Genomic DNA, 26,220 nt, shown 5'->3' with positions numbered 1-26,220 from the left:
AAAGGGCTAGTATCCAAAATCTATAAAAAACTTATTAAACTCAACACCCAAAGAACAAATGATGCAATCAAGAAATGGGCAGAAGACATGAACAGACATCTTTCCAAAGAAGACATCCAAATGGCCAACAGACACATGAAAAAGTGCTCAACATCGCTCGGCATCAGGGAAATCCAAATCAAAACCTCAATGAGATACCACCTCACACCAGTCAGAATGGCTAAAATGAACAAGTCAGGAAATAACAGATGTTGGTATAGATACAGAGAAAGCGGAACCCTCCTACACTGTTGGTGGGAATGCAAGCTGGTGCAGCCATTCTGGAAAACAGTATGGAGGTTCCTCAAAAAGTTGAAAATACAGCTACCATATGACCCAGCAATTGCACTACTGGGTATTTACCCCAAAGATACAAATGTAGGGATCCGAAGGGGTATGTGCACCCCAATGTTTATAGGAGCAATGTCCACAATAGCCCAACTATGGAAAGAGCCAAGATGTCCATCGACGGATGAATAGATAAAGAGGTGGTATATATATACAATGGAATATTACACAGCCATCAAAAGGAATGAAATCTTGCCATTTGCAATGACGTGGATGGAACTGGAGGGTATTATACTGAGTGAAATAAGTCAATCAGAGAACGAAATGTATCATATGACCTCACTGATATGGGGAATTCTTAATCTCAGGAAACAAACTGTGGTTGCTGGAGTGGTGGGGGTGGGAGGGATGGGGTGGCTGGGTGATAGATATTGGGGAGGGTATGTGCTATGGTGAGCGCGGTGAATTGTATAGGAATGTTGAATCACAGACCTGTACCTCTGAAACAAATAATACATTATATGTTAAAAAAAAAAAGAAGAAGAAGAAGAAGATAGCAGGAAGGGAAAAATGAAGGGGGGGAAATCGGAGGAGGAGACGAACTATGAGAGACTATGGACTCTGAGAAACAAACTGAGGGTTCCAGAGGCGAGGGTGGTGGGGGGATGGGTTAGCCCGGTGATGGGTATTAAAGAGGGCACTTATTGCATGGAGCACTGGGTGTTATACGCAAGCAATGAATCATGGAACACTACATCAAAAACTAATGATGTAATGTATGGTGATTAATATAATAAAAAAAATAACTATAAATAAATAAATAAATAAAATGTGGCTACAAATCCACCTGCTTCTACGGGGCTTCTTCTACCTGCTGAAAATATAATTTTTGCCACATGCCTAACTGCATATTGTTGGCTATGTCTTTCATCACTGATCAGGAAACTGGAGGTGTTACTGAGCCCGGAAGTTCATTTTTTCATAGTATAGCTCATAACCTCAAAATTTTAAGTCAGTCACTTCCTCCTGAGCAACCATATTTGCTAAGCCAGTCAGAGACGTAGGTTTCAGAATCTTGAGTGTGCAAAATGACATGGAACTGACACTAATATCAGGGGTTTACAGAAAATGGTGAGACTGTCCATGCTTTCCTTTTAGATCTAATATCTGCTTTTTTTTTTCTTCCTTGATTCCCTTCAGGATATGAGCCCATGATCCTTTAGTGTGCCTTTACCGGCTTGCTCCAGATCAGAACTCACCCAGTTGCTCATTAACTGTTGCTGTATTAACATCCCCTGACTATTAACCTCTATAGCAAAGGCTGAGGAGAAGGGCTGGCAATGATTTTCCAGCTCTCTTGCCAGATGCCCGTCCCCTACCCCCACCCCTCTAATAAGTGGCAGGCCTCCGCCTCTGGGAGACTCTTCTTCTGTCTTTTGGACACATGCACCTACCCTGTTTCATTTCATTTTCTAAAAAAAATTTCAAAAAAATTAAAAATCACATTGTCTTGTGTTTTCTGCTCTGTACCTTTAATCCTGAATATTTTTACAGACATCTTTAGACTCTTCCAACTAATCACACCTAGAATCTTATTTTTCCTCACTGAAAATGGTATATGAACAAATATATCCTTATAAGACTTATCCTTTATTTTTAACCTTCAACCGGGGAACACAGATGTTTAAAATCATTTCATCCTAGATTTGCTAAGGGACATTACTTTTTTATTTACTGGCTGGTTCAGAAGGACAATGCATACATGGACATAATTCTTGTGTGTTCTCCTGGTTTTAGTTTGGGAGATTGTAATTGTTCTCATCTCTAAGAGGATAAAATAAAATTTTCATTCAAATCTATCCAACTCACTTTATCACTCTACTTGGGAGCATTTCTTTTGTCTACCTACTTTTTGAAACTCTTTATGTGGCTAAATTCCTCTGCCATTCAAAACTGGGCTGTGTCTTTTTTACCCATTTTACTTGCATTAGTAAATGCATGGTTTTTCATTCAAGCAACTGAGACACAGTCAATCCAACAGCATTTGACCATGCCAACCAGTGGTACCACCAAACTCTAACAGAGCATACTGGGTTCCATGATTAAAATCCAGTGAATCCCAACTACTGTTCAGTACATGCCTAGACAGGCCCAGGAGCAAATGGACACACGGTTCAAAGGGAGGATCCCTGTACCTGTTTAAAAAATGTTTTTGTTATTTCTATATTTAAACTTCCCACTATGTTCTTAGCTTAAAAGTGTTTTGTGCGCTTTTTCCCTTTCCTCATTCAACATGTTTATATTAAGCTTTCACAAGCATGGAAATAAAACATAAATCCTGGTCACTCGAGCCAAAATACAACCATATGTGCTCTTCTCACCTACCCACTATCCTTGTATTTTATTCCTTCTCTCCCTTGGCAGATGTCTTCCATTAAAAAAAGAAGCTGACTGTATTGGAAGAGGAAAGCAAAGTGTGGGCTATAGCAGGGGATAACTTTTAGGAGCTATCGAGAAAGAGGGGCCACCCCACCACATCTTTTCAAGGCATCAAGACCCGCTTAGTGGCAATTATTTGAGGCACCCTATTAGGCATCTGCCCAGGTGTTATTTTTACCCACTCTCCAGAGGGAGATAAATGCTTTGTTCCCATTCATGCAGATGCCAAATAAAGGTCAGCCTGTTTCAGAAAACATATGAAGAGTGATATTTGTGTTCAGTCATTTTTCGGTAATGACTTTCTTCTTTTTCTTAAATGCTATCGGGACGTGGAGAGGCAGAACTCGTGTGACTGTAAAAATACCACTTTTTAAAAATATGGTTAGGCCAGACTATTGAAAGAGGGACCGGAATTGTGAAAACAGCTGCTTTGGAAGTTAGAAAATTTTTATTGACTCATAAAATGTTACAATGAGAAAGAACCCAAGAATTTATGGTAGAAACAAGGAAACTGAGGTCCCAGGAAATTAAGGGAATTGCTCAAGGTCATTTAGTATCTTATTCATGGGGCTGAAGCTAGAATAAAAATCAGTCTGGTGGGTTTTCCAGTACACGCTATTGTCTCACTCTTTTCAAATGTCAATCTTTTTGTTAACCTAGCCTTATATGGGAGCAATTTTTAGCTTTCTCCTCTGCTGCCTGAATCCAGAAGAATAGAGTGTGAAAAGGTCATTTTTTAATTACCAAAGCTTCCAAAACATTGGGTCAGAAGGGATCATCTAAACACTCTTGCTGCTTCCAGGTAAAGCCATAGCAAACTCTCTCCACTCTGCAAAGTCCGAAAGGGGAGGAGGGCCCACAGCCAGCCCCCATAGTCTCTGTGTCATCACCTAGCTTTACAGGCTACGGGCTACAGGGCAATGATGGGCTCCCACTGGTTCAGTGGGTCAAGGCTATGTCTGCAAGTCAAATCAGAAACTCTACACCCATGCATTTTGCTTTGCATGAAAGCTGTATTACTGCAAAGTTGTAGGACATAGTACTAACTTCATTTTAGAAGTTTGAATTCTACCTCAAAAGCAGCAGAGTAGCTCACTCTTAAAGGAGCTTTGCAATGAATGAAACGGCACAAAATGCCAATAACATGCATTAATTTAACCTTAGTCAATTCATATGTTCATTTCCTGAATTTTCACATGGAGAGCTTTGTATAATAGTGGTCTAGCTGCATGGAGGGGAGAAAATGCTCTTAACAAACCTCCCACACCCCCCAACCGTCCTGGGAACCTGTCCATGTTGAGCACCTCCAGTCAGACACTTAACTGAGCACCCACTATGAGGTGGGATCTGTGCTATGTTCCGCGGACACATAGATAGAACCTCGCCCTTAGGAAGCTCAAATTTAATAGGAAAACAGACCTTTAAGAAATAAGTCAGGGCCTCATCTAAATGGTTTTGTTGGGATTCATTTCATCATCTTCTTATTTCTGTCCATCTAGAAGGCACATCCCTCTTAGGTAGGAACTAACCTATAAGCATTATCTAGGTTTCCTCACTGGCCTAGGTAAGAATAAGACTTCAACACTCCTGTCATTTAAAGGAATGAGCCTCTTTCCAATAGTCTCTTTAATATGTAACTATCTTTCCCATTAGGATATAGTTATATTACTTCAAGCCTAAACCCCTCATGCTATAATTCATGTTCCCTTACCTTCTTTTTTGACTCATCAAGGAAGATGAACATTTAATAATTGCACTAATTTGAAGACCATCTTAGTTTCCTGTTTTCTTGGATCCACAGGTTTGATTTAAAATTAACTACGCAGTGTGCATAATTCTCCTCTGTGTCTGTCCTAATCACAGAAGTCTGAAAACTGTACATAGCAGACCCTCAGAAATATCTGCCAAGACAAGGCGCATTTTAGTCAGGGTTTGGCCAGCCCTGAGTAAGACTGAGGAATGCCGAAAGATAGTATCTGCTTTCAAGTCAACATTCCAGAACAGCATCTCTCATTGTAACAGCAGTCTTCCAGTGAACCCCTTGAGAGACTAAGAACCATACGTTGACAGACATATCTCTTTAGCTCTTCTTCCTGATCTAGGGTCACACAAGTTCATCAGCACACTACAAGTTTTCAACTTGAGTGAATGAATGAATGAAAGAAAGAAAGAAAAAAAGAAAGAAAGAAAGAAAAAGAAACAGGGAGTTCCCCTCTCACTATAATGACCCTTCTTACATAAAATTTTCTTTAATATTTGAGAGAAATTGTCATGGTCTATATTTTTTTTATCAAGTATACCTATATTAATTCTCTTTTACCCTCTTCCACATCTTTGTTAAGGTCCAACCATTCACTCTTGCATGGAATTTGCAAAAGAAGCAATTCTACCAAACTCTTGTTGAGAATGAAGAAAAAGTCCCTGATCATGTATGATAAGGCCTCAAATTACCCAAATGTTAGTTTAAGTAAAGTCAGCTCTCTGAGTACCTCAGGATAAAAGTGCTTTATAGAATTCAGATATTTTCTTGGCTGTAATGTATCTAAAAGCCATACAGCTAGGTCTTTAAACTCGGATGAGGTGATGTGTGCTGCAGAATTTATAGAAACAAAATTCTACAAAGCAATTTGGAAATAATATGTGCTACTGAAAACCAAAATATTGTAAATTATCTTCAGTACTAAATCAAGGAAGCAGCGACTCTCAACTATTACATCGGTAATGCTTTCTGTAGAGAATTCTATCTCCTGTGGGCTTGCAAATATAAACAGAGCTATTAAACAGTTATCACCCAAGGATATGGAAAGTAGACACTAGAAAGTGTTAAGTTCATAATGTTGCTCTATTTTTAAAATTTCATTTAAACTTTTTGTAAAGGCTTTAAAAATCTATGTTTCATTTAAAGATACCTGTGTGCTACAAAACAAAACAGCTATAATAATTCTGAGTTTGGTATTTTTGAAGGTCTTTTTCAAATGAAGCATTCTTTAAATTCAATTAAGGATATAAAAGTATTTATCAAGAATTTATTCCATTAGGCATTCTCAGTGGAATCAAGTTTTTTTTCCTTTAAAAAAACCAGGAAACCAAATACTGAAACATTTTCATGCAAGTAAGTTAAGGAGAGTCCTAAAATGAAGCTAAGAAAAAATAAAAGCAAGATAAATTCAATTATTGTGCCAAGTAGCCACAGAAACATGCAGAAACATAGTCATTCAAGTAAATAAATTATTCTGATTTTGCTCCTAGCTGACACAAATTACTCACTTCCTTGGACTTGATACAAGAAGGCTTCAGAGGAAAAGAAGAAATGCAATCAAAGAGCCAAAAAAAAAAAAGCACATTACTCATCGTCTGCCAGCCTTGCAGTAACTGGGGTTTACTATCATCCCTCATCCCCCACAGCATTGCAGGAGATGTTCATGAGCCAGACTCTTACATGCTTAAATGATCTCATTCATAGACTTGATTTCTTTTTGTGGGCTCCTGCCACAATTCTGAATGGTGGCATTGTGACTCGCAACCAATTGCAAAGTGCCTTTAGTTATTTGTTACTAATTAAGTATTGAAGTTTGCAAATGACATACTTTAAAAAGCTAATTCAGGTTTATTTCTAAAATAAGCAAGGGTGATAAAGTATTAACAACTAGTAGGTCCTGAGCATCCACCAACCAGAAAGAACTCTGGCAAAGGGGCTGCCGTTGTCCCAGGTGCTAGATGGTGGGGCGGTCCACAGTACTAGAGAATGAATGTATTAGTGCCGAGGGCACTGAGAAGAAAGAGGCTTGAGAAACCTAAGCTTTTATCAACCAGGAGAGAAGTATCATGACATTTTAATAATCTAGTGCATCTCTCTATTGGGGTGAAATAAAGGGGAATATCATTTTGGATAAGCATATTAGCCTCACCCACATATTTCCTGTTGTGTTTTCTTGAACAGGAAAGGAAGTGGGGTGACATCCTGGAAGTTACACATAATCCATGGCTTTTCTCATCTGTGATCCCAAGAAGTATGCCACATATAAAATATGAAGGCAGGGTTACAACTCGGCCCTTCTGCTCTCACACGCTGGGTTAGTCTGCTAGGGCTACCATAACACAAAGCCATAGACTGGGTGACTAAACAACAGAACTTTATTGTCTCAAAGTTCTAGAGGCTAGAAGCCCAAGATCAAGGGGGTCCTCAGGGTTGGTTTCTGGTAAGGACTCTCTTCCTGGCTTGTAGACAGCTACCTTCTCACTGTGTGCTCACATTGCCTTTCTTCTGTGTGCACCTGGAGAGAGAATGAGCCTTGATGTATCTTCCTCTTCCTATAAGGTCACAATCCTGTCGGATTTGGGCCTCCCCTTATCACCTCATTTAACCTTATTTACCCCTCTAAAGGCCCTATGGCTTTACAGTCACATTGGAGGTTGGAGTTTTAACATACGAATTTTGGGGAGATACAATTCAGTCTATAACACACCCAAGTTAAGAGAGAGAGAGAGGTCTGCCCCCACATATTCTCTACTCTGACCAATTGAAAGTGAATTCAGAATTACTGGTGGGAACAAACAGTCTTTAAAAGCAGACTTCCACTGTAGAATTATCTGTCCAGGTACTTGTCCTGAGCCAGACCTCACTGAGGCCTGGACCACCATGGCTAAAACCACACTTAATCATTGCCACTGTGTATCCAATTTATTGACCGGAAAATACTCATTGGATAGCAATTATATTCCCAGACCAAGGGGATAGACAAAAAGTATAAGACCCACGTGGTTTGGGAGGTGATGAGTGTATATATGAATCAATCAGTGGATAAGATCAGCTCATTTCCATTTAATCATTGTGAACCAGAGTCTTCATGACAGCCACGTGGAATCTGCACAGGTAGAACAACACCCTACAAACACTACTATGATGATCACTCTCTCATGCCTCTCTGCCATTGTCTCTATGGAAACAAGGATATTCTCCATCACAAAAGCATGACCCAAAGCTGATTGCGCCCTGGTACCTTTGGTGCAGGGAGGAATGATGTTAAGTGCAGCTGATTCTTCTTCATTGTACCCAGTTCCAATTGCACTCAAGGGCCCCATTTATTGAACTGTTATGAACAATTGGTCGACAGGATTTTTAGATAAAAATTACAAAACAGTGACCACGGAGTAAAAGGTAAATTAGTGGAAAATCACATGATGTTTTAACTCTAGGAATAGAGAGGCACAGCAGAATATTAGTAAAACCTCCCCAAAATAGAAACCAAGATTACAAGTGAATTAAAGGAGTGTATGAGAGGATGCTGACACAGAATTCTGGTTGGGATACACAAGTGCACAATTCTCCATTCAAGAAAATGGGGAAGATCAAGGGCAGTACGACACACAGAAAGAGTATAAAACTTTGGAAGTACAATATAGAAGTACTTACTTGTTTTATGGCCTTAGCTCTATGAGCCTCAGTTTACTTTTCTTTAAGTAGGTATGATGCCACTGATTTCACTGGTTAACTGCAAGAATTAAGTAAACACACCCAAACACAAGCACATATAGTCAGAGAATGTCTGTTACAGTGCCTGATAATACACAGTAAAAACACTCCTAAGTATCTGCTGAAGGAACAGATTAACAGTATAATTAGTAGCTATACTTCTGAGGCAAACTTTCAGCTGTAACCACCAGCAACAATAACGGCAATTCCATTTTCAGTAAGGCATAAAAATATTAGAATCCCTTCTAAGCCTTTTTGTAGACAGATGAGTAGCAGCCATTTAGCTTAATATAAAATTATTGTCAGAACTACCCTGTAATTTGCCTCCAACAAATGTCCAGATGCCACTACATCGGACCCAAGGTCACCATGGTGGAGCTGACTTGTCTGGTAGCGGATTGACTCGTTCCTATTAGAGCTGACCCAGAGCCAGATGTTTCCATGGAGGCTACTGCTGGCCTTACACTTGCACCAATTTTTAGTATGAAACGTGTCCCCAGATGATAGGCCAGAGGGCAATCACAGCAGTTATCCTTGCTGAATTCTGTTTCCACCTCTTCCACAAGATCATACTTCCTTCTCCTGGGCAAGTTTTCTGCCAGTTTATCAGAATAGTGTCTCTCTCGCTGAGCATAATAGTATTTGTGTTGTAGAGTTCAGGCAGTAGGCCAGTGCCCCTGCCTTGGATGCTGTTCAAACAAGAATCATCTCCTCCTTTAAGGATGGTTTGAAAAATTGGTTTGTTTCTTTTTCTTGAATATGTTTTGAGCTGGTGTTAATTCTACAAAGTGAACAGGCAGCTAAAGCCTTTGAAGTTGCTAAATATACTTTGAGAGCAAAAAATAATTTTTGTAAGATGACTAATATTCAGTTTGTATTTTATTTAAATTGTTGTCAATATTTGCAAAGCCAAATGTAAAAAGCAATCAAATATATCAAACCATGTGAGCAAAATTAAAGGGTTTCTTGTAGGAGTTGTAGAATTTAATGTAACAGAGCCCTATCCCAGGCATGAGATGTCAAGCTCTGGGCCATAAGCCCCAGAGGGCTATACTCTGATGCTCCTATAACCCCTCTCTTCCATCAGGTGAGGACTCCTTAGAGTCAAGAGGATGTGCCCATAACAAAGTCTGTGCCTCCTCTCTCTCATGATGTTCTAGGTACTTGTGAACCAGAAATTTCTTTCCAAATGGCCCTGAGCCTGTTTCCAGGACCAGCACAGCCCTTCACGTGCATCTACATCCCAAGAAGTGGCATCAGACAGGAAGTGTGGACAAGGTAGAGATTTAAAAGCTGGGATGTACTCGGGGTGCATTAAGGCCCCTGGTGGTATGGGAAGATGGGGCTCGGGGTGGGGAGAGAAAGGGAGATGACCAAAAGATTGGGCTGCAGGCTGAGAGTTAGGAACTGGTTGTTTGGTACCACCACAAGCCAGGACAAAACACCAAGATAACAGATAATTTTAAAATTTGGTCTTCCAGGACCTGATAAAGGTATATTCATCAAGGTTAGGAAGTAGAAAATATTTCATTTAGCAGTTTGCTAGCTTGATTTATAACTTTTCCATATTTAGACATATGGAATTTGGCCACCACTTGTACACTTGCCCTAGGCCCCATACATGTGAGGGTTCTATTGAAATTAACTTTTAAAAATTACAGGCATATAAATGAGAGTAATTGGATTAAGTTCTGTTAATTTCTTTAGCAAAACTCAGATTACAGCTAATAATCCACAACAAGAAATATGTTTCTGAGGGTTTTTTTTTTTTTAAGATTTTATTTATTTATTTGAGAGAGAGAGAGAGAGAGCGTGTTAGGGGAGGAGCAGAGGGAGAGGGACAAGCAGACTCCCTGCTGAGTGTGGCGCCCAAGGCAGGGCTCAATCTCACAACCATGAGATTACCTGAGCCAAAATCAAGAGCCGGACACTTAATTGACTGAGCCATCCAGGCGCCCCTCTTTTTGTTTTTAATGAAAAATTATAAACTTCTACAAAAGTAGAAGTTAAAGTTTAACAAACTTTCATGTGCCCCATATACAGCTTAATTATAACTAACTCAAGGCCACTGAGGCTTCATCTTTACTCCGGATCCTCCCTCCCAATTATTGAAACCAAATCACATGCTTGTCAGTTTGTATATTTAGAATGTACTCTTTTAAAAATGTACCCATATTTCACCACACTTAAAAGCATGAACTATATCAAATGTTCAGAAAGTACACAAATCTTCCAACCAATCTCAGATTTCCCAATATCTTTTTCTTTTTACTGTCTCTTCAAATCACAATCCAAATGAGGTCCCCACAATGTCTCTTGAGACTCTTACCAGGTTTTCTCACATCCTTTTGTCTTTTTTTGTAGTTTATTTGTTGAAGAAACCAGCTTGTTTTTCGTGTAAAATTTTCATAGCTTGGATTTTGCCCAACCTATTCTCATGATGTGTCCCAAAATTGGTCATTAGATCTACAGGCTTGATTAGATTCGAATTCATTTTTTGGCAAGATGTTTTCATAGATGCTGTTGGGTATTTCTATCAGACACATAATAGAAACTATCTCTCTCTGTGATGTTTGCAGCCAATGGTGAGCACTGCTTACCCATTATTTCATAAAGAGTTGCAAAATATATTCTGCTTTATATCATTCTTTTTTCATTTATTAGCTGAAATATCCTATACAGAGAAACTTGCCACCCACCCAACAGCAATTTAGTTACAGTTCTTAAAAGACAGACAGGATAAATGCTTGATTCTTTTCCATTTTTTAAAATAATGGGTTGGTTCCCTAGCATCCTCCAAAATTTGTGTTAGGGTTGTTTTGTATCATGAGGGTGAAAGGATTTTAACATAGTTGATGCATTTCAATACAGTGCAGTCATTATTCTTATTGATGCACAAATGGAGACATTTTTGACTGGTGGAAGCCTTTTCAAATTAGATCATGAGTGATCCAGGATCTTTTAACAAGTGTCTCAGGATAACAATATCAACACTACCTCCAAAAATATGATTACAAAACATAATTACATTTTTGTGTTTTTTTCATATAATTGAATGTATTATTTTTCTATTTTTATTTTTATTTGACAAATAACACTGTATTAGTTTTAGGTGTGCAACATACTGTGTTTTTTGCTTTGGATTTTGTGTGAGTGTGTGTGTTTGTCATTAATACAATGATATTAATAAAATTCTATGTCTGGAAGTCACTTTAAATGACGTGTGTGTGTATGTGTGTGTCTGTATGTAGTTTTGTCACCAACGAAATTTGCAGTTAGATGTATTTGTTTTGTTGTGTTTTCAATTTTTAGAAAAATTTAAATTAGATGTTATAATTATATTAAATATTCATATATAACTGAGAGTTCTAGAGGGGAGGGGGGAGGGGGGATGGGTTAGCCTGATGATGGGTATTAAAGAGGGCATGTACTGAATGGAGCACTGGGTGTTATATGCAAACAATCAATCATGGAACACTACATCAAAAACTAATGATGTAATGTATGGTGATTAACATAACATAATAAAATAAAAAGATAAAAAAAATTTTCATGTATTTCTAAAGTCAAATTCTTAAATATTCAGAGAATTCTAGCATCTATTCTTGTTCCATTTTCTATTTTCTCTGAATATCTATAGCTAACTATTTTTTACAGTTTTACTTCATCCTCCTGAAAAGGTCTCTTTCCATGTATTTTACAGGTGCACATATACACATGTACACAAATCCCACTCATTTCCTTCTTAGATAAATTATAACATAATAAACATCCACTTTTCTCTACCTGGTACATGTTTCTCTTTCTTCTTGTAACTTGATGATTACATTTATATGGAAATAGGAGAAAAATACTGATTGAAATATTGAAAATGAGGAGGAAATCTAGATGAGTATTTTGGAGAAGTAGTACAGTGGAAAGGATGGTGAACTCCATAAAACACCATATTTGCATCCAGCATTCATTTCAAATTTAACTATAGATCAATTTCTCAAATTGTTAAAGGTTCATTAATCAAGTAATTTTGGAGAAAGACACACTGATATATGAATTTAATTATTATAAAGTCTTGTAAGTTTCAGAGTGAGTTGACTTGAAAACATATGCCTAGAACAACATTTTGTGTCTTATACTAAATGACAGAGAAACTTGTTAGTCATGTAGAACATATCCCAGGCAATTAGTAGACACACATAGGCTCTCAAAGACACTGAAAGAAAAATTTCAGAAAGTAGCATATATCCAAAACACTGACTGTATTTACTTTCTCCAAACACAAAAATTGAAGTAAATACTGACTCTTTGACAATCCTAACATTTATTAATTTTTGTAGTACACAATAGGAAGAGAATATATGTCAAGGGACAAAAAAAACTGAGTTGAATCCTGGTTCAGCTATTTAGCAGCTGTGTGACCTTTCGCAAATCATTTAACTTCATTGGGCTTTATTTCTCTTATTTATAAAATATGGATGCTAATACTTCCTCGTGGAATTGTAAGTGATATTACATGTTTAAAGTACCCCCAAGACTCCCAAAGGGTACAAGGTCAATACCCAGTAAACATTAGCTCATTTTCTCTTTCGTGGATAACAAACAGGAAACCACACAGATTAATGGCTGACAGCCAGGCTGCCTGAGTTCAAATCGCAGCTATGATACATTCAGGCTGTATGGCAATGGGCAAATTATTTAACCCACATGGGCCTCAGTTTTACCATATATAAAAGAGAGATAATAGGAATATCTCTGAAATTAATGATGTACTATATATGTTGGCTAATTGACTTTAAATTAAAAAAAAAAAGTCTTCAAAAAATAGGAATATCTTCCATGGAGGGTTGCTTTAAGAATTAAATTCCATATAATATTATGCTTCCTCCATGAGAAAGGGACATTTTTTTGTTTTGTTTCACTGCTATATTCCTGGGACCTAGAATAGTACCTGATACCTGGTAAGTTCTCTTTAAACGTTAATAAAAAACAAATGAGTTTAACATATGTATCTCATATATCTTAGGTCTAAAGGCTCATCGTAGAAGTTTCAAGTGTGCAGCTTTGTTGCATTTCACATCTGAGAGTTCTCTCCTTATGCATTTAGACTTCGTCCTTCTCCTCCCCAGGTTTTATTAAATGATGGATGTTCTCCCCGTCATTGCAACCTCCAAGGTCCTGGCCTTTCCTGAACTGGGCTTTACATGCATTGAGGCAGTAACTACAGCCTTACCACTCTGCTACTCAATTCTTTACTCAAGAAAGACTGCTTAGAAGTCTGGGTCTGCAGAATCTTGAAGCCATTCAAATCTATTACAAAGACCTGTAGGGTATTTCTTGATAACATACCGTGTGCTTTGGTGATTGTTTCTGAAAAGGCAATAGACTTGTAAGCATTATATATGTCATGCATATTGGAAGTATACTAAATATACTACTTCACTGGGGACTCTCTTGACAATAATGTGAATTGCTGAGGGAACAGAAATCAATTCTTCGAGTGTTTTCTGACATCAAAGGTGACCGCTGTGCTTCAGGAAAAGGGTTCAAAGTAAGATTGACTTGCGTGATTGAGATATTCATAAGATCAACCTGCAAAGGTAGGCCAGGCATTCTTTCACTACCAAGATGCAAGGGGATGATGAAGGCCTGAATTCAAACAGCTAGTGTGCAGATAAGGGCCTTAGCAGAACTGAGCGGGAGCCATACACAACTATTAGCAGCTTCTGAAACCCATCACGAATACTCACACCTTTAGACCTATATCTTTATGTTCTGTTCTCTTAACCTAAAACGCCCTTCCTTCAGTTCTGCATTAAATCCTCCTTCACCTCCACATGCTTCAATAGTCATCTCAAATAAATCCCTTTCTGGCTCACAGCTTTTCTTAGGTCATTTTTTTTTTCTTCCTTTCTTGCAGCAAAGATGTGATTTCATCTAACGTTATTAGTTTTTGTTTTGTTTTGTTTTGTTTTGTTTTCAAGTGTGACTCTTTCTTTACCCTAAGTTCCTTAGGGACAGGGGAAATGACTTACTTATTTTGTGTCCCTCCACTTTGCTTAGCACCATCAAAACAATTTTGTCATTTTGTTTTTAATCGTCATACTTCGGTCTCAGTAGTTCCTGCAAAAACTTACTCATTGAGCAACAATATGAGTGGAAATTTTCTGAGTGGAAAATTTTAAAATTGAATAAAAATAAAATAATTTAGAAATCTGAAAATGACTTAGGTAAATAGGATACACCAGAATAGCCAAATGTCATCTATAGCAGGGGCTCAATAAATGGTACCTTAATACAGCAACCATGGCCAATTGGAATTATTTATTATTTCAACATTTACTGAGCACCTACTATATATCAGGTAAGAGCAATAAAAACTTTACAGCCTATTGAGGGAATATATCATATTGAGATCCAAAACCACTAGCAAGAAAAAATACACTTATGTATTTACAGTCTGTATAATAATTGAGGAAAGTGGAATGTTTTTAAAAACATCAGCAAGAATGTGAATCTGGAACTGGGTTTTGTTAGCTAAATGCATACTGTCCAAGCTCACATCAAAGGGGAAATCTGGGTCATCTCAGCTAAATTCAATGACTACACAGTTCAAGTAATAAATATAATTGTATTTTGGTGGTAGTCTAGATGTCTGGAAGTACCAATTTAATCACCAGGCCAGCTGGTTTGATAATACAGTATAAAAATATACTAAGAAAGTAGAGGCCATAAAAAAGGCACGGCACTAAAGAGAGACAACTACTGAAATTCCTTTTGAATTCCGAAATGAGAAAAGAGTGGCTACCAAATTCTTTTTTTTTTTAATTTCATTATGTTATGTTAATCACCATACATTACATCATTAGTTTTTGATGTAGTGTTCCATGATTCATTGTTTGCATATAACACACAGTGCTCCATTCAATATGTGCCCTCTTTAATACCCAAATTCTCCTTTTGACATGATATAATTACATTTACCACTTTGGCCCAAGTTCCTCTTGGGTGCAGTCCCAGTCAAGAGATGATCAAGTTTAAGAAACACTGTCAGTGGCAGAATGTCTAAACTTATGATCAAGGCTGAAATCTAATGAAATACAATTGCTTCTAATATCATTTGAATCTTCATTTTCTATCACTGATCATAAACTACAAAATGAATTAATGAGGGAATAGACAGGATTTGACCGGACACCAGAAGTCCCGTGGTCTAGATTGGGATTCACCTAGCTATGTGATTATGAACAAGTGACTTCATTTTTTGTAAGGTTCAATAGTGATATTTATTAAAATTATGATATCACAACATGCTTTGCTTACCATGCCAAAGGTTAGAGTGAAAACTGAATGACATAATGTAAGGAACAGTTCTGGAAACATTGCAAAATAAAAGAAGTGTAAAACATGATCATTTTTGTGGCCATGTTGTTATCAATAATAATAAAAATGCTGGGCGCCTGGGTGGCTCAGACGGTTAAGCGTCTGCCTTCGGCTCAGGTCATGATCCCAGAGTCCTGGGATCGAGTCCCGCATCGGGCTCCCTGCTCCTTGGGAGCCTGCTTCTCCCTCTGCTTCTCTCTCTCTCTCTCTGTCTCTCATGAATAAATAAATAAAATCTTTAAAAAATAATAATAATAATATTAAAAATGCTTATTATAAGATATAACAGCTTGAAATGTTATAGGGACTAAATATGGCAAAATAAACTCATCTTTGTGTTTTGTGAAAATATATCCTGTCACTTGCTGCTACTCCAAATGACAGGTGAAAACCTTTGGTCAGGGGAAATGTACAAAAAATTCCGAAACACAATTTAATGAAAACCACAACACATTTCTTTTGTCAGGAGCCCATAGCTTCAGCACAGCTAATTCCCTGCTCTATTCTTGGGGAAACATTCCTAAAAGCTCCAGGCTGTTGGTTAACAGCAGATGTAGACATTTATAAATAAGAACCATCTTAACGGAATAATTCTCCACAAATTACACAAAGGATCCCAAAGAATAGTTCCAAGTATTTACAACCAGCATTCAGAGACACACTCTGTGGGGATACCATTCATTAAAGGCACTGCTTATAGACTGAAAGGTAATCAGAAAATGATCCTTCCTCCTCCGACCGCTGCATTGCATTTGCCCCATACGCCACCACAGAAACACTAGTATAAATGTTATCTAAGGGTCATAAAACACTCTCTGAAAGTAAATTTTACCCTATGGGAAGTAAACTTTTAATGCACCAAATTCAATTTAGTGCCTTGCAGACAGGAATTCTGCAAAGAATATTCTGAAAAAAAGGCAACTCATCTTTTATAGGTGAGTACTCTATCATAGAAGCCCAGGAATGGGAAATTGGGTCTTCATCCTCCCAGGCCACCATGGTTTCTAACTCTAAGAATGATGACTATTATCAAAGTTTTAAAAGATTCACAGGAATGGCCATTCTACAACCTCTCTTGGAAGCAAACTTCTATCATAAACACACTATCTTTAAAATTCTTCCATGTTTAACCTAAGTGTTCCAATGCTGACTGCACCTTTCTGTTTCAGTGAAGATACTCATTCATTCTTATATTCATTCATTTATTCATTCATTCTTCAACCAACAAATATTTATTGAATGCGTATTATGGCAAAGGTTATTGGTTGTGGTATAAGAAATGTATGGGGATATAAGAAAAGTTCTCCACCCCTTAGGCAACAACAACCTTGATCTCTTCATATAGATCATTATTAAGAGCAGTGTATGGAAACAGATGCCAATTTGCTGGAAATATGGAGAACAGAGGAGCATGTTAAACTGCCCCAAGAATAGCAAACAATAAATTTAAACTGAGAAATTCTGTAGGTCAAATGCTCTAGGTTCTTCAATAGGTATTTGAAAGAAAAGCAAGTGATATTTGTTACAAGAAACCTAAAATACATAACCAATTTTATAACAAACAGCCAAGGCTAAACTAAAGTGTCTGGGGATGTACAGGAAGAGATAACACTAAAAACACAAGGGGGTTATTGTTATAAAGGTAAGATATTAGTTACTTATTGGGGGCAGATGAAGGTTGAGAATGGGAAGAGGCCCCCAGCGGCATTCTGGATAGCTGGTAGAGTTTCTTTCTTGATGTTGGTTACAAGAGTGTTCACCTTAGAATAATTCATTAAGCCAGTTATTTTGTGTGTGTGTGGTTTTCTGTATTTGTGTTTTGTTTTTCAAGAAGCACTTATTAACACGGAGTAACACCTATGCCTCGCTAGTGAGAATGCAAAATGGCACAGCTGCTTTGAAAAAGTTTGACAGTTTCTTATAAAGTTAAACGTATGCTTCCTACGTGACTCTGTAACGATCCCATTCCTACTTATCTGCCCAAGAGAAATGAAAACGCTGAAATTATAGCATGAAAGTCACAAGTTTACAGCAACGTTATACTCACCCCAACTGGAAGAAACCCATGAGTAGCTGAATGAATAAACAAATAGGTACTTTTATACAATGGAATATTACAGAGCAATAAAAGGGAATGAACCACTGACACAGGCAACGAAAAGGATGCATATCAAAAGACACACTGAGTGAAAGAAACCAGACACAGAAAGTGAAATTATTTCTAACTTCAAAATTATATGATTTTCTGAAAAAGGCAAAACTACAGGGAGAGAAATCACATCAGTTGTTGCCAGGGGCTTAGGATATGGAGTTAGAACTGACAACAAGGGAAATCAGGGAACTTTTCAGGGGCAGGAAAATATTCTATATTTTGATTTGGTTACACGATGGTATATGCTTGTCAAAACTGAACAAACTGTACACCTAAAAAATGGATTTTCTGCAGATCTGACCAAAAAGTATTTATTATTCAGAGTAAGAATGAATTTAGTTTCCAATTTTAAAATAAAATGGATTCTATATCCTGTATTTGTTTTCTTAAAAGAAAAAAGTATGTTGGGGAGGGGAGAGGAACATAGTAAGAGTATAATGGGTAATTTAAAAAATATTTAGAAGGAGACTAAATCACTGTTTTTGTTTTGTTGTTTGTTTTTTTGTTTTTACTGATGGCTGTTTCTTCAGAGAAATTGTTTAAAAGTGAAAACAATTCTGGATGTCATAAAGTTCTCTCTGTTCAGGCTTTTTCCCAAACCAGTTCAAATAAATCCTAAAGCAGACAACATCAGAGCCAAGAGTGATAATGGTTATGTCCACTGCAGAGGATCGTAGCTTCCTTTTGCCAGTCAAGTTCCTTGGTATTCAACTTTGGCTGTCCTCAACAGAAATATTTCATCTGGGCTTGGCACTTTTCTAATCTCGACTTCTCCACAGTCAAGTAACCAAAATAGACATGGTGAAAGCCCAACCCCACAGAGCTTCACCGTGATCACAGCGTGGAGAGTAAGACCATTGACCCCACATCCCCAACACAAAAGCCTGGTTGTTAGAACTTCAAGCAGGCCTGGTCACAACAGTTAATTCACTCACGTAATGCACTTCAGTTTAAATACACTGTCTTTTTAAAAACCATAAGAAGCATTATAAAACTATAAACAACTAAACTTCTTTATGTTACAATTGAGCAAACTGAGATCTAAAAAGTTCAAATTACTTTACTGAAGTTATTAAGCTAGTTAGAAGTGGAGCTAGAACGAGGTCCTAGGAAGCCCCATTTAATAGGATGGTGCTCTTTGAAATAAAATTGGAACTATACTCTGTGTTGATACTCTTTTCTCTACCAGGGATAAATAACGGCAATATAACTTCTATGTTTTCTACTCAACAACATATAGCTCTGTTAAGAATTTAGAAAACTTATGACAATGTCATCATGTTTTATGCAGAAACAGAAATACAAAGGAAATAAGCAATGTTCAGCATTAAGTTATCAGTTACTCGGGGAGCTGAAAATGGCGTCTTTTTTTTTCCTATTCTCTTATAGTTGGTTTTAGCCTCCCTCTGCTTTGCTTAAGCAAGAGCTTACACACTAGATAACTAAGATATAAACTTCTGACAGCAAAACATGATCCATATTATGTGAACCAGGCATTTTAAAAGATGCTATTTAAAATCTTTTTTTCCATCTGTGTGATTTGAAGAAAATTTATCGTTTCGCCAATGTTGCTTTGCCATCTTAAACTTCTGCTAGATTTTCTCAAAGGAGATGAGAGGCCCCCATTTTTATGAAAAGTCTCAGCTAGAAATATTGCTGATAGTGTGGAAATAGCAACCCCAAATCAATAGAAAATTGCCCTCTATATTCATCAGGAGGAACAAGGCACTCAGGAGAGCCAGCCCCTGTGATAGGTTAAAGCTGACGAGGGTCTGAGATAGGAACAAATGCAGAAGAGGAGCAGAAGAGCTCTGTGCTGTTGACTGTCCGAAGGTCAACTGACAGCTTTTCTCCTCTTGTTATGTTTTACTCCTCCTAAAGATGTAGAGAAAATGTTCTTCGCATGTACCCAACAGACGCAGAGGTAGAAGGGAATACGTTGATAGAACATTTAAGGGGATATTATCCTCTTCAACACACACTTCTATGCCAGGTGCCTAGAGCTTCCAAATGGGCAGCAGAAAATGAACCCTAGGCTTCCATAAAGTGTCTGAGAGCCGATAATGTGAACAACCAGTGAACGAGTTAAGCAGTAAAACCATCTCCACTTACATCTCCTTGAAGTTCAGCATGCAGCCAACTGCACTTAAGCATAGCAATCAACCGTGATAGGAGAAGTCCCAGTTACAGTAAGCAAAGAAATAGCTTCAAGGCAGCAGATAACTATGAAGGGAGAGAAGGTCAAAAGAGGTGCAGAAAAATCCTGGAGGGAGGGGGAGAAAGCTTAGACTCCACTTGGGTGATTTTTAACTACCCTTGTCTATTATGGGTGACAAAGCTTAATTGTTCCCTTTACTTAAATTTACACTGCATGGTGTAAATACACACACATACACACACACACGTGCACACATGCATGCACACACACACACACGGGGAACATTTCAAGGCTGCAGAGAAACAGTAATTGATTTCTGATGATGCTTCGGGTGTGATATGGTTCACCAGCAGTAGATAGTTTATAAAATATGTCTTCTGGGTGGTGAGTCTACCAGGTTGATTCTAATTTAAAGCTTCAAACACACTGTAGCATGGAGTTGTCATATGATAAACATGTGTATTATTATTGCTAGTAGCACTATACAATTAGTGCTCATTTCATCCGGCTTGACTTATGCCTTTGCGTGATAACATACCATTAACAAATATGAAGTCTGACTGTCCTGAATTTGGGCAAAAGTTCCTTTAATTTATAGCTAAGCTATAAATGGGGGTTTTTTGGTTCATATATGCACATAAGTCTTCTCTATCAGGAGTCTACATTTTTTAAGGACGCATACTGTGTTCTATCTTACTGTACACACAATAAAAATGTTTGCGTGTCTGATAAGAACAGCAGCTTTTGTCAATAATCTACACATTGACAGCACTGTTCCCAAAGGAACCAACTCAAATAGCGGTGCAACTTGTACATGGTTTGCATTACACATCAGTAGTTGTGTATTGCTTATTTCTTCACAAATCTGGTTCTTCTTAATTATTGTTTTTTTTAAGATTTTATTTATTTGACAGAGAGAGAGAGAGAGAAAGCACAAGCAGGGGGGAGTGGCAGGCCCCCTGCTGAGCAGGGAGCCTAATGAGGGACTTGATCCCAGGCCCCTGGGATCATGACCTGAGCCGAAGGCAGATGCTTAACCAACTGAGCCACCCAGGTGCCCCTCTTCTTAATCATTGTTATGCTACCTCAACAGAGCCCACCTGGTTGGAGAGAGTGTTCCTGAAGTGCTTGTCTAGGTGAAACTGACTGATGCACAAACTCATTCACTCAAGGTAATGACGCTGGGGGTGCCAACACTAATCTTTACATAGGAGGCTTCAAGGCAGTGCTACAGCCATACTCACATCATTAGCCTTGGCTGGCTAGACATGCACAGTTCAAAGGAACAGTTAAAGGGAGGGTAGAGACAGTTACAGAATCACAGAAGGGTGGGGCACAAAGCTATAACCACATACAATATGCCCAGCCATGTGTACCACTCAGACAACAGGTTAAACAATCATTATGACATCTGGAAAGCATCTTCGATTTATATCACCAAATATCAAGACAAAGAAGCCCTAATGGTACTGCTGCCTGACTCTCAGTACCACCCTACTGAAATGCTCCTTCATGTATGGGAGGGCTTGATTTGGAAGTACCTTTTCTCTTCTCTATATTTAGATGAAAGGTTGTAAATGGTCTGAATCCAGCTTATTATGGCTGCCTGAATCACCCTCGGTGCAGACCATTTCTGATTTATGAGCTTAGAGCTGATTATGTAATCTCTGGTCACATCTCTCTCTGTCTCTCTCTTTTTATTGCCCACATTTTGAACCACTGCTCATCATTACACCCTAGTCAGAGGTCAAGAGGAAGGGGGGGATTATAAATGAAGGTTTGGTGGTGATATAAAAAGAGAACTACTCATTCAAACGTTTTTATAGATTTTTATCACCTAAGTGATCCCATTACTCATCACCACAGATAATCACAATGTTCAGGTTTGCCTGGTGCCGTATCACCTCACTGAAACTGCGTAAAATCAAGCCTTGGACTAATTACCCTGCAGCACTCATTCTGACACCTGAACTCCATCTCGCACGTACACCTGACTATCCAGGCTTCTAACTCCGTTATCCACTTTCCCCTCCAAAGCCTCACCTCATCCCTGAATCTGAGACTCCAGAATCTCCTTCCCTACCGTTTAGATGTCTGCATGGTGACAAGCCATCAACTACACCAGGAAAATACTTCTCGCAGCTCCGCCCACACCTCAGCATCTCATGTCTCCGTGCTCCAGGTTCCAAACAGGTATCAGAAAGATGCAACACGTGTCCATCTGGAGGCTCCCATGGACTTGCAGCATAGTGCCTGACTTGAGATCCGTAAGCACTAGAGTTCTACTTACTCATCATCATTAGACATGAAACCAGCATTCCTATTTCATGTACTGTGACATTCAGAAGGCCCTTAACTTGGTAGACGTAAATGACCTTGCAGAATTAGCAACACTTCTGTGAATTAATCCTAATCTGCACAATTTTGGATGACTGTCTATTATATCCTCCAATGACATCTCTGAAGGGGCTTATGGATGTGTTCTAGTATGAGTCTGTTACCAGAGACAATGTTTCTCTCCCTGAGTCGAGGAGATAACAATTACATAGGCTCTTGTACTTTCCTTTTAATCATGTCTGCCAGGAAATCTTAGAACTAAGTCAAATGCTCAATCTCAGAAAACACGGCAGGCCGTGTAAGTACGATTACTTGCCACACTACCCTTTTGTGGCTTTTATTTTCTATTTTCATTTTATTAGTCATATTGTAAAGCTACCTTTTATTGTAAGCCACTTCAAAAACTTTGAAAAGGTGGGTTACTAGCATTATTTTTCAAAGTAAACTCGTCCCATAAACAATATTCAAAGTAAGCCTACATCTCAGGGAGCATCATATACAAAATGAACTTGTTGACCTAGAGAAAAGGAGAAAATTATGAATATAAAAGTTTTAAATTCAATACAATTATTTGGAATATGGAAATTATTTGAGTATTTAGATGTGGACCATGTCTAAGGCTGATAAGCTATACACATGTTCTATAATATGGAGAATTTTACAAAGACTTAAATTATAGTAACAGGATTGTTTAAACAAACAGAACTAGAAGTATCTTACAAACCAAAGTTTAAAATGCCAAAAGCCATCAAAAATGTTGTAGCGGGCCTACTTAAATTATTGCATAATTATCTTCTTTTAAAAGTTTTTATTTAAATTCCAGTATAGTTAGCAGCCAGTGTAATATCAGTTTCAAGTCTACAATACAATGATTCCACACTTCCATACATCACCCTGTGCTCATCACAAGTGTGCTCCTTATTCCCATCCCCCATTTCACCCATCCCCGCACCCACTGCCCCTCTGGTAACCAGCAGTTTGTTCTCTAGAGTTAAGAATCTGTTTCTTGGTTTGCCTCTCTCTCTCTCTTTTTTCCCCCCCTTGCTCATTTGTTTTGTTTCTTTTTTTGATTTTTTATTTAAATTTTACTTAGTAAACATACAGTGCAATATTGGTTTTTGGGGTAGAATTCAGTAATTCATCACTTACATATAACACCAAGTGCTCATCATAAAAAGTGCCCTCCTTAACCCCCATCACCCATCTACCCCTCTACCGCCCACCTCCCTCCATCAACCCTCAGTTTGTTCTCTATCATTAAGAGACTCTAATGGTTTATTTCCCTCTCTCCCTTTGTGTAATTACCTTATCTGTGATATATACTTTTTCTTCCACCTTTGCTGATTTACATTAGCTGTCTGGCTACAACTGGACTTGAATTCTTCAGTTCCAATGAAGCTTTACATAAGGAAACTGATTATAGCAGGGGAAATGCAGTATGTAAAACCAACCACTATTTGTTCTACATATAATTATCTTCTCTTTCAGTCTAGGACGCAGCCTTGGCTCTTATGCAACTGAACTCTGTATGGGTGTCATTTGATTTATAGCAGATGACCTGGCATCATACGAAAATAATTTACTGTGCCATGTGTCTCACACCCAGTAAATCAATAGCTTGAATACAGAGACGTCTCAATTAGATAGCACAAAGGTAGGGCGATCTACATCTTCCTCTCCTGTATCATTAAAAGGGCAAGCATTACAAAGCAGTGTTTGTTTTAGAGCTGCTTCAAAAGTGGTGGGGGAGGTCTATTATTTCAAGTTGGGAGACATAAAGTGAGAATTACCATCAAACCAAATGAAAAATCGAGCACAAGGTTGTATAAGTAATAGCCTGGGAGGGGTGGGACATGCATTTGTTTAAGTATTGATTGGTGCATTTCTACAGCACCTGTGTATTTACCATGGGCTCAGAGAGTGGAACAGGGTGTTAAATTATGACTCTGAATGCAGGGGGGTCATCCATCCTTTCTACCCTGTTCCTCCAAGAAGACTCTAAACCAAAGTCACAAGCATTCATGGTATTAGTCACAATGAGATAAATCATCTGGAGGCTCAACTTCGGTTTCTCCCTGTGGCATATCCAAAACTTAAGCTATCATTATAAAAGTTTCATAATGAGGAAGCCATATTATCCATCATTGATCTCATCTAAATCCCAATGGTAAATTAAACATAAGATCCACATAGACTGCTTAGAAAAATTTTAGGGCAACTTCTCAAACTTGATTTAGCCTGGGATAGCGTCATGAGGGAGAAAAAAAACAAATAAACAAAGAACCCAAAAATTAATCTCCTGATTTTTCAAATGGTGAAGGGAGATACAGAAATGAAAGTAAATCGTCCTTCCCAGAGTTCCCATATCTGGTCCCAGGACTGGAATAGCACAAGTTTGTGGGGTTTTTTTACATGGAACTAAATAGCTTGTAAATAATAGGCTGAACCTTCACCTGGCCCCACAGTAACTGTAACTGGAAGCTGAAAGATTCTGTGTGGGAATTAAATCTAAGAGCTACTTTTCAGAATGTTCCTTTCAAATTCAAGTTTGGTCTTTTTAAAGGAAAGAAACTCATTGATTTTGATTTTTTTTTTTTAACTATTGGTAAATGTTTCCTTTAAGTACTGAGTAAGAGCTTACTGAATGATTAGATTCACATTCTCTGTCTTCCTTAAAATAGAATTATGATGACCGGTAAAATTTCATCCTCCTGGCTGGCCTTTCACCGGACATCCCTATAGGCCACACAGACACCACATCTTCCCAGAAAAATCCCTTGGAAACCCATCAGGGAAGAAAAGACAACCAGATCCAATAAAGCCAAGACTATGCGAGGTTCAAATAGCAAGTTTCAACAAATTGGCCCACATGCCATATCAGGGCATGGCCAGAGGAGAAGGTCTAAGCTATAGGTAAATTAGCTCCTCAAATTCAACAAAAGCTTTCACAATGGAAATTCAAGCACAGGGGCTACTGGTGCAGGAAGAGATGCCCCTCCTGAAGCAAGAAACTCAGTTCAGAACGATACCTGGAGAATTGCTGTTGGAGGCCACGCATCTGAATTCTGTTGCACTCAGACTCCAGTGTCACCTCCTGCAACCGCTTCTCACTCTGAAGACGTAAGTGTCTCTCCTCTTCCAATTCATGCATCAGCTTCTCTTGCTATGAAACGCACAAAGGGAATGACTTTTAAGGTGGTGTTTCTTAATTACTATGAGAAAAAAATAATTAGTAATAGCTGTCAGTTACTAAGTGCTAACTTGGACTTTATATATAAGTTAATTTCATCCTCATTACAACCCCATGAAGTAGGTTCTATTATTAACCTCTTATTACAGACAAGAAAACTAAGGATCAGAAGCATCTGAGTAATTTGTCATAAAAACCAGAAGGTAACAGTTTTCAATCCTAGCTGATGTCTCTAATGCTTGAATAATTTTCACTAAATCAGGTGGCTTCTTGTGCAGATATGAAGGTCTATGACCCAGTAATACTACGAAATGTATTATAATTTGAGTAATGATGAGTAAGATCATTAGTGCCTGTTCAGAATTATTTCATCTCTTCAATCTCTGGTCTATGCTTTTATTTTTTTTTATTTTTTTATTTTTTTAAATTTTATTATGATATGTTAGTCACCATACAATACATCATTAGTTTTTGATGTGGTGATCCACGATCCATTGTTTTCGTATAACACCCAGTACTCCATGCAGTACGTGCCCTCAATACCCATCACCGGGCTAAACAATCCCCCTCCCCCCTCCCCTCTAAAACCCTGTTTGTCATGGTTCATCTCTCCCTCCAATTCCCCCCCACCCTCATTTTTCCCTTCCTTCTCCTAGTGTCCTCCATGCTATTCCTTATGTTCCACAAATAAGTGAAACCATATGATAATTGACTTTCTCTGCCTGACTTATTTCACTTAGCATAATCTCCTCCAGTCCCATCCATGT

The 26,220-nt window shown here is 38.1% G+C and overlaps 1 protein-coding gene across 2 annotated transcripts in view; it reads right to left on the bottom strand.

The window, feature by feature from the left end:
* NCKAP5 (NCK associated protein 5) overlaps positions 1–26,220 on the bottom strand; it is a 797,038-nt gene that overhangs the window by 374,798 nt on the left and 396,020 nt on the right. For both annotated transcript variants that reach the window (XM_081814565.1, XM_081814566.1), the window contains one exon: positions 25,293–25,426. In XM_081814565.1, the coding sequence (XP_081670691.1) occupies positions 25,293–25,426 (134 nt within the window). The remainder of the gene's footprint in view (positions 1–25,292; positions 25,427–26,220) is intronic.

Source organism: Leptonychotes weddellii, chromosome 3 (assembly GCF_054177405.1).
Source record: "Leptonychotes weddellii isolate Sample4059 chromosome 3, ASM5417740v2, whole genome shotgun sequence".
Classification (NCBI taxonomy): Eukaryota; Metazoa; Chordata; class Mammalia; order Carnivora; family Phocidae; genus Leptonychotes; species Leptonychotes weddellii.
Note: the sequence above shows the minus strand (reverse complement) of the source record. Positions and strands in the feature narration are given on the sequence as shown.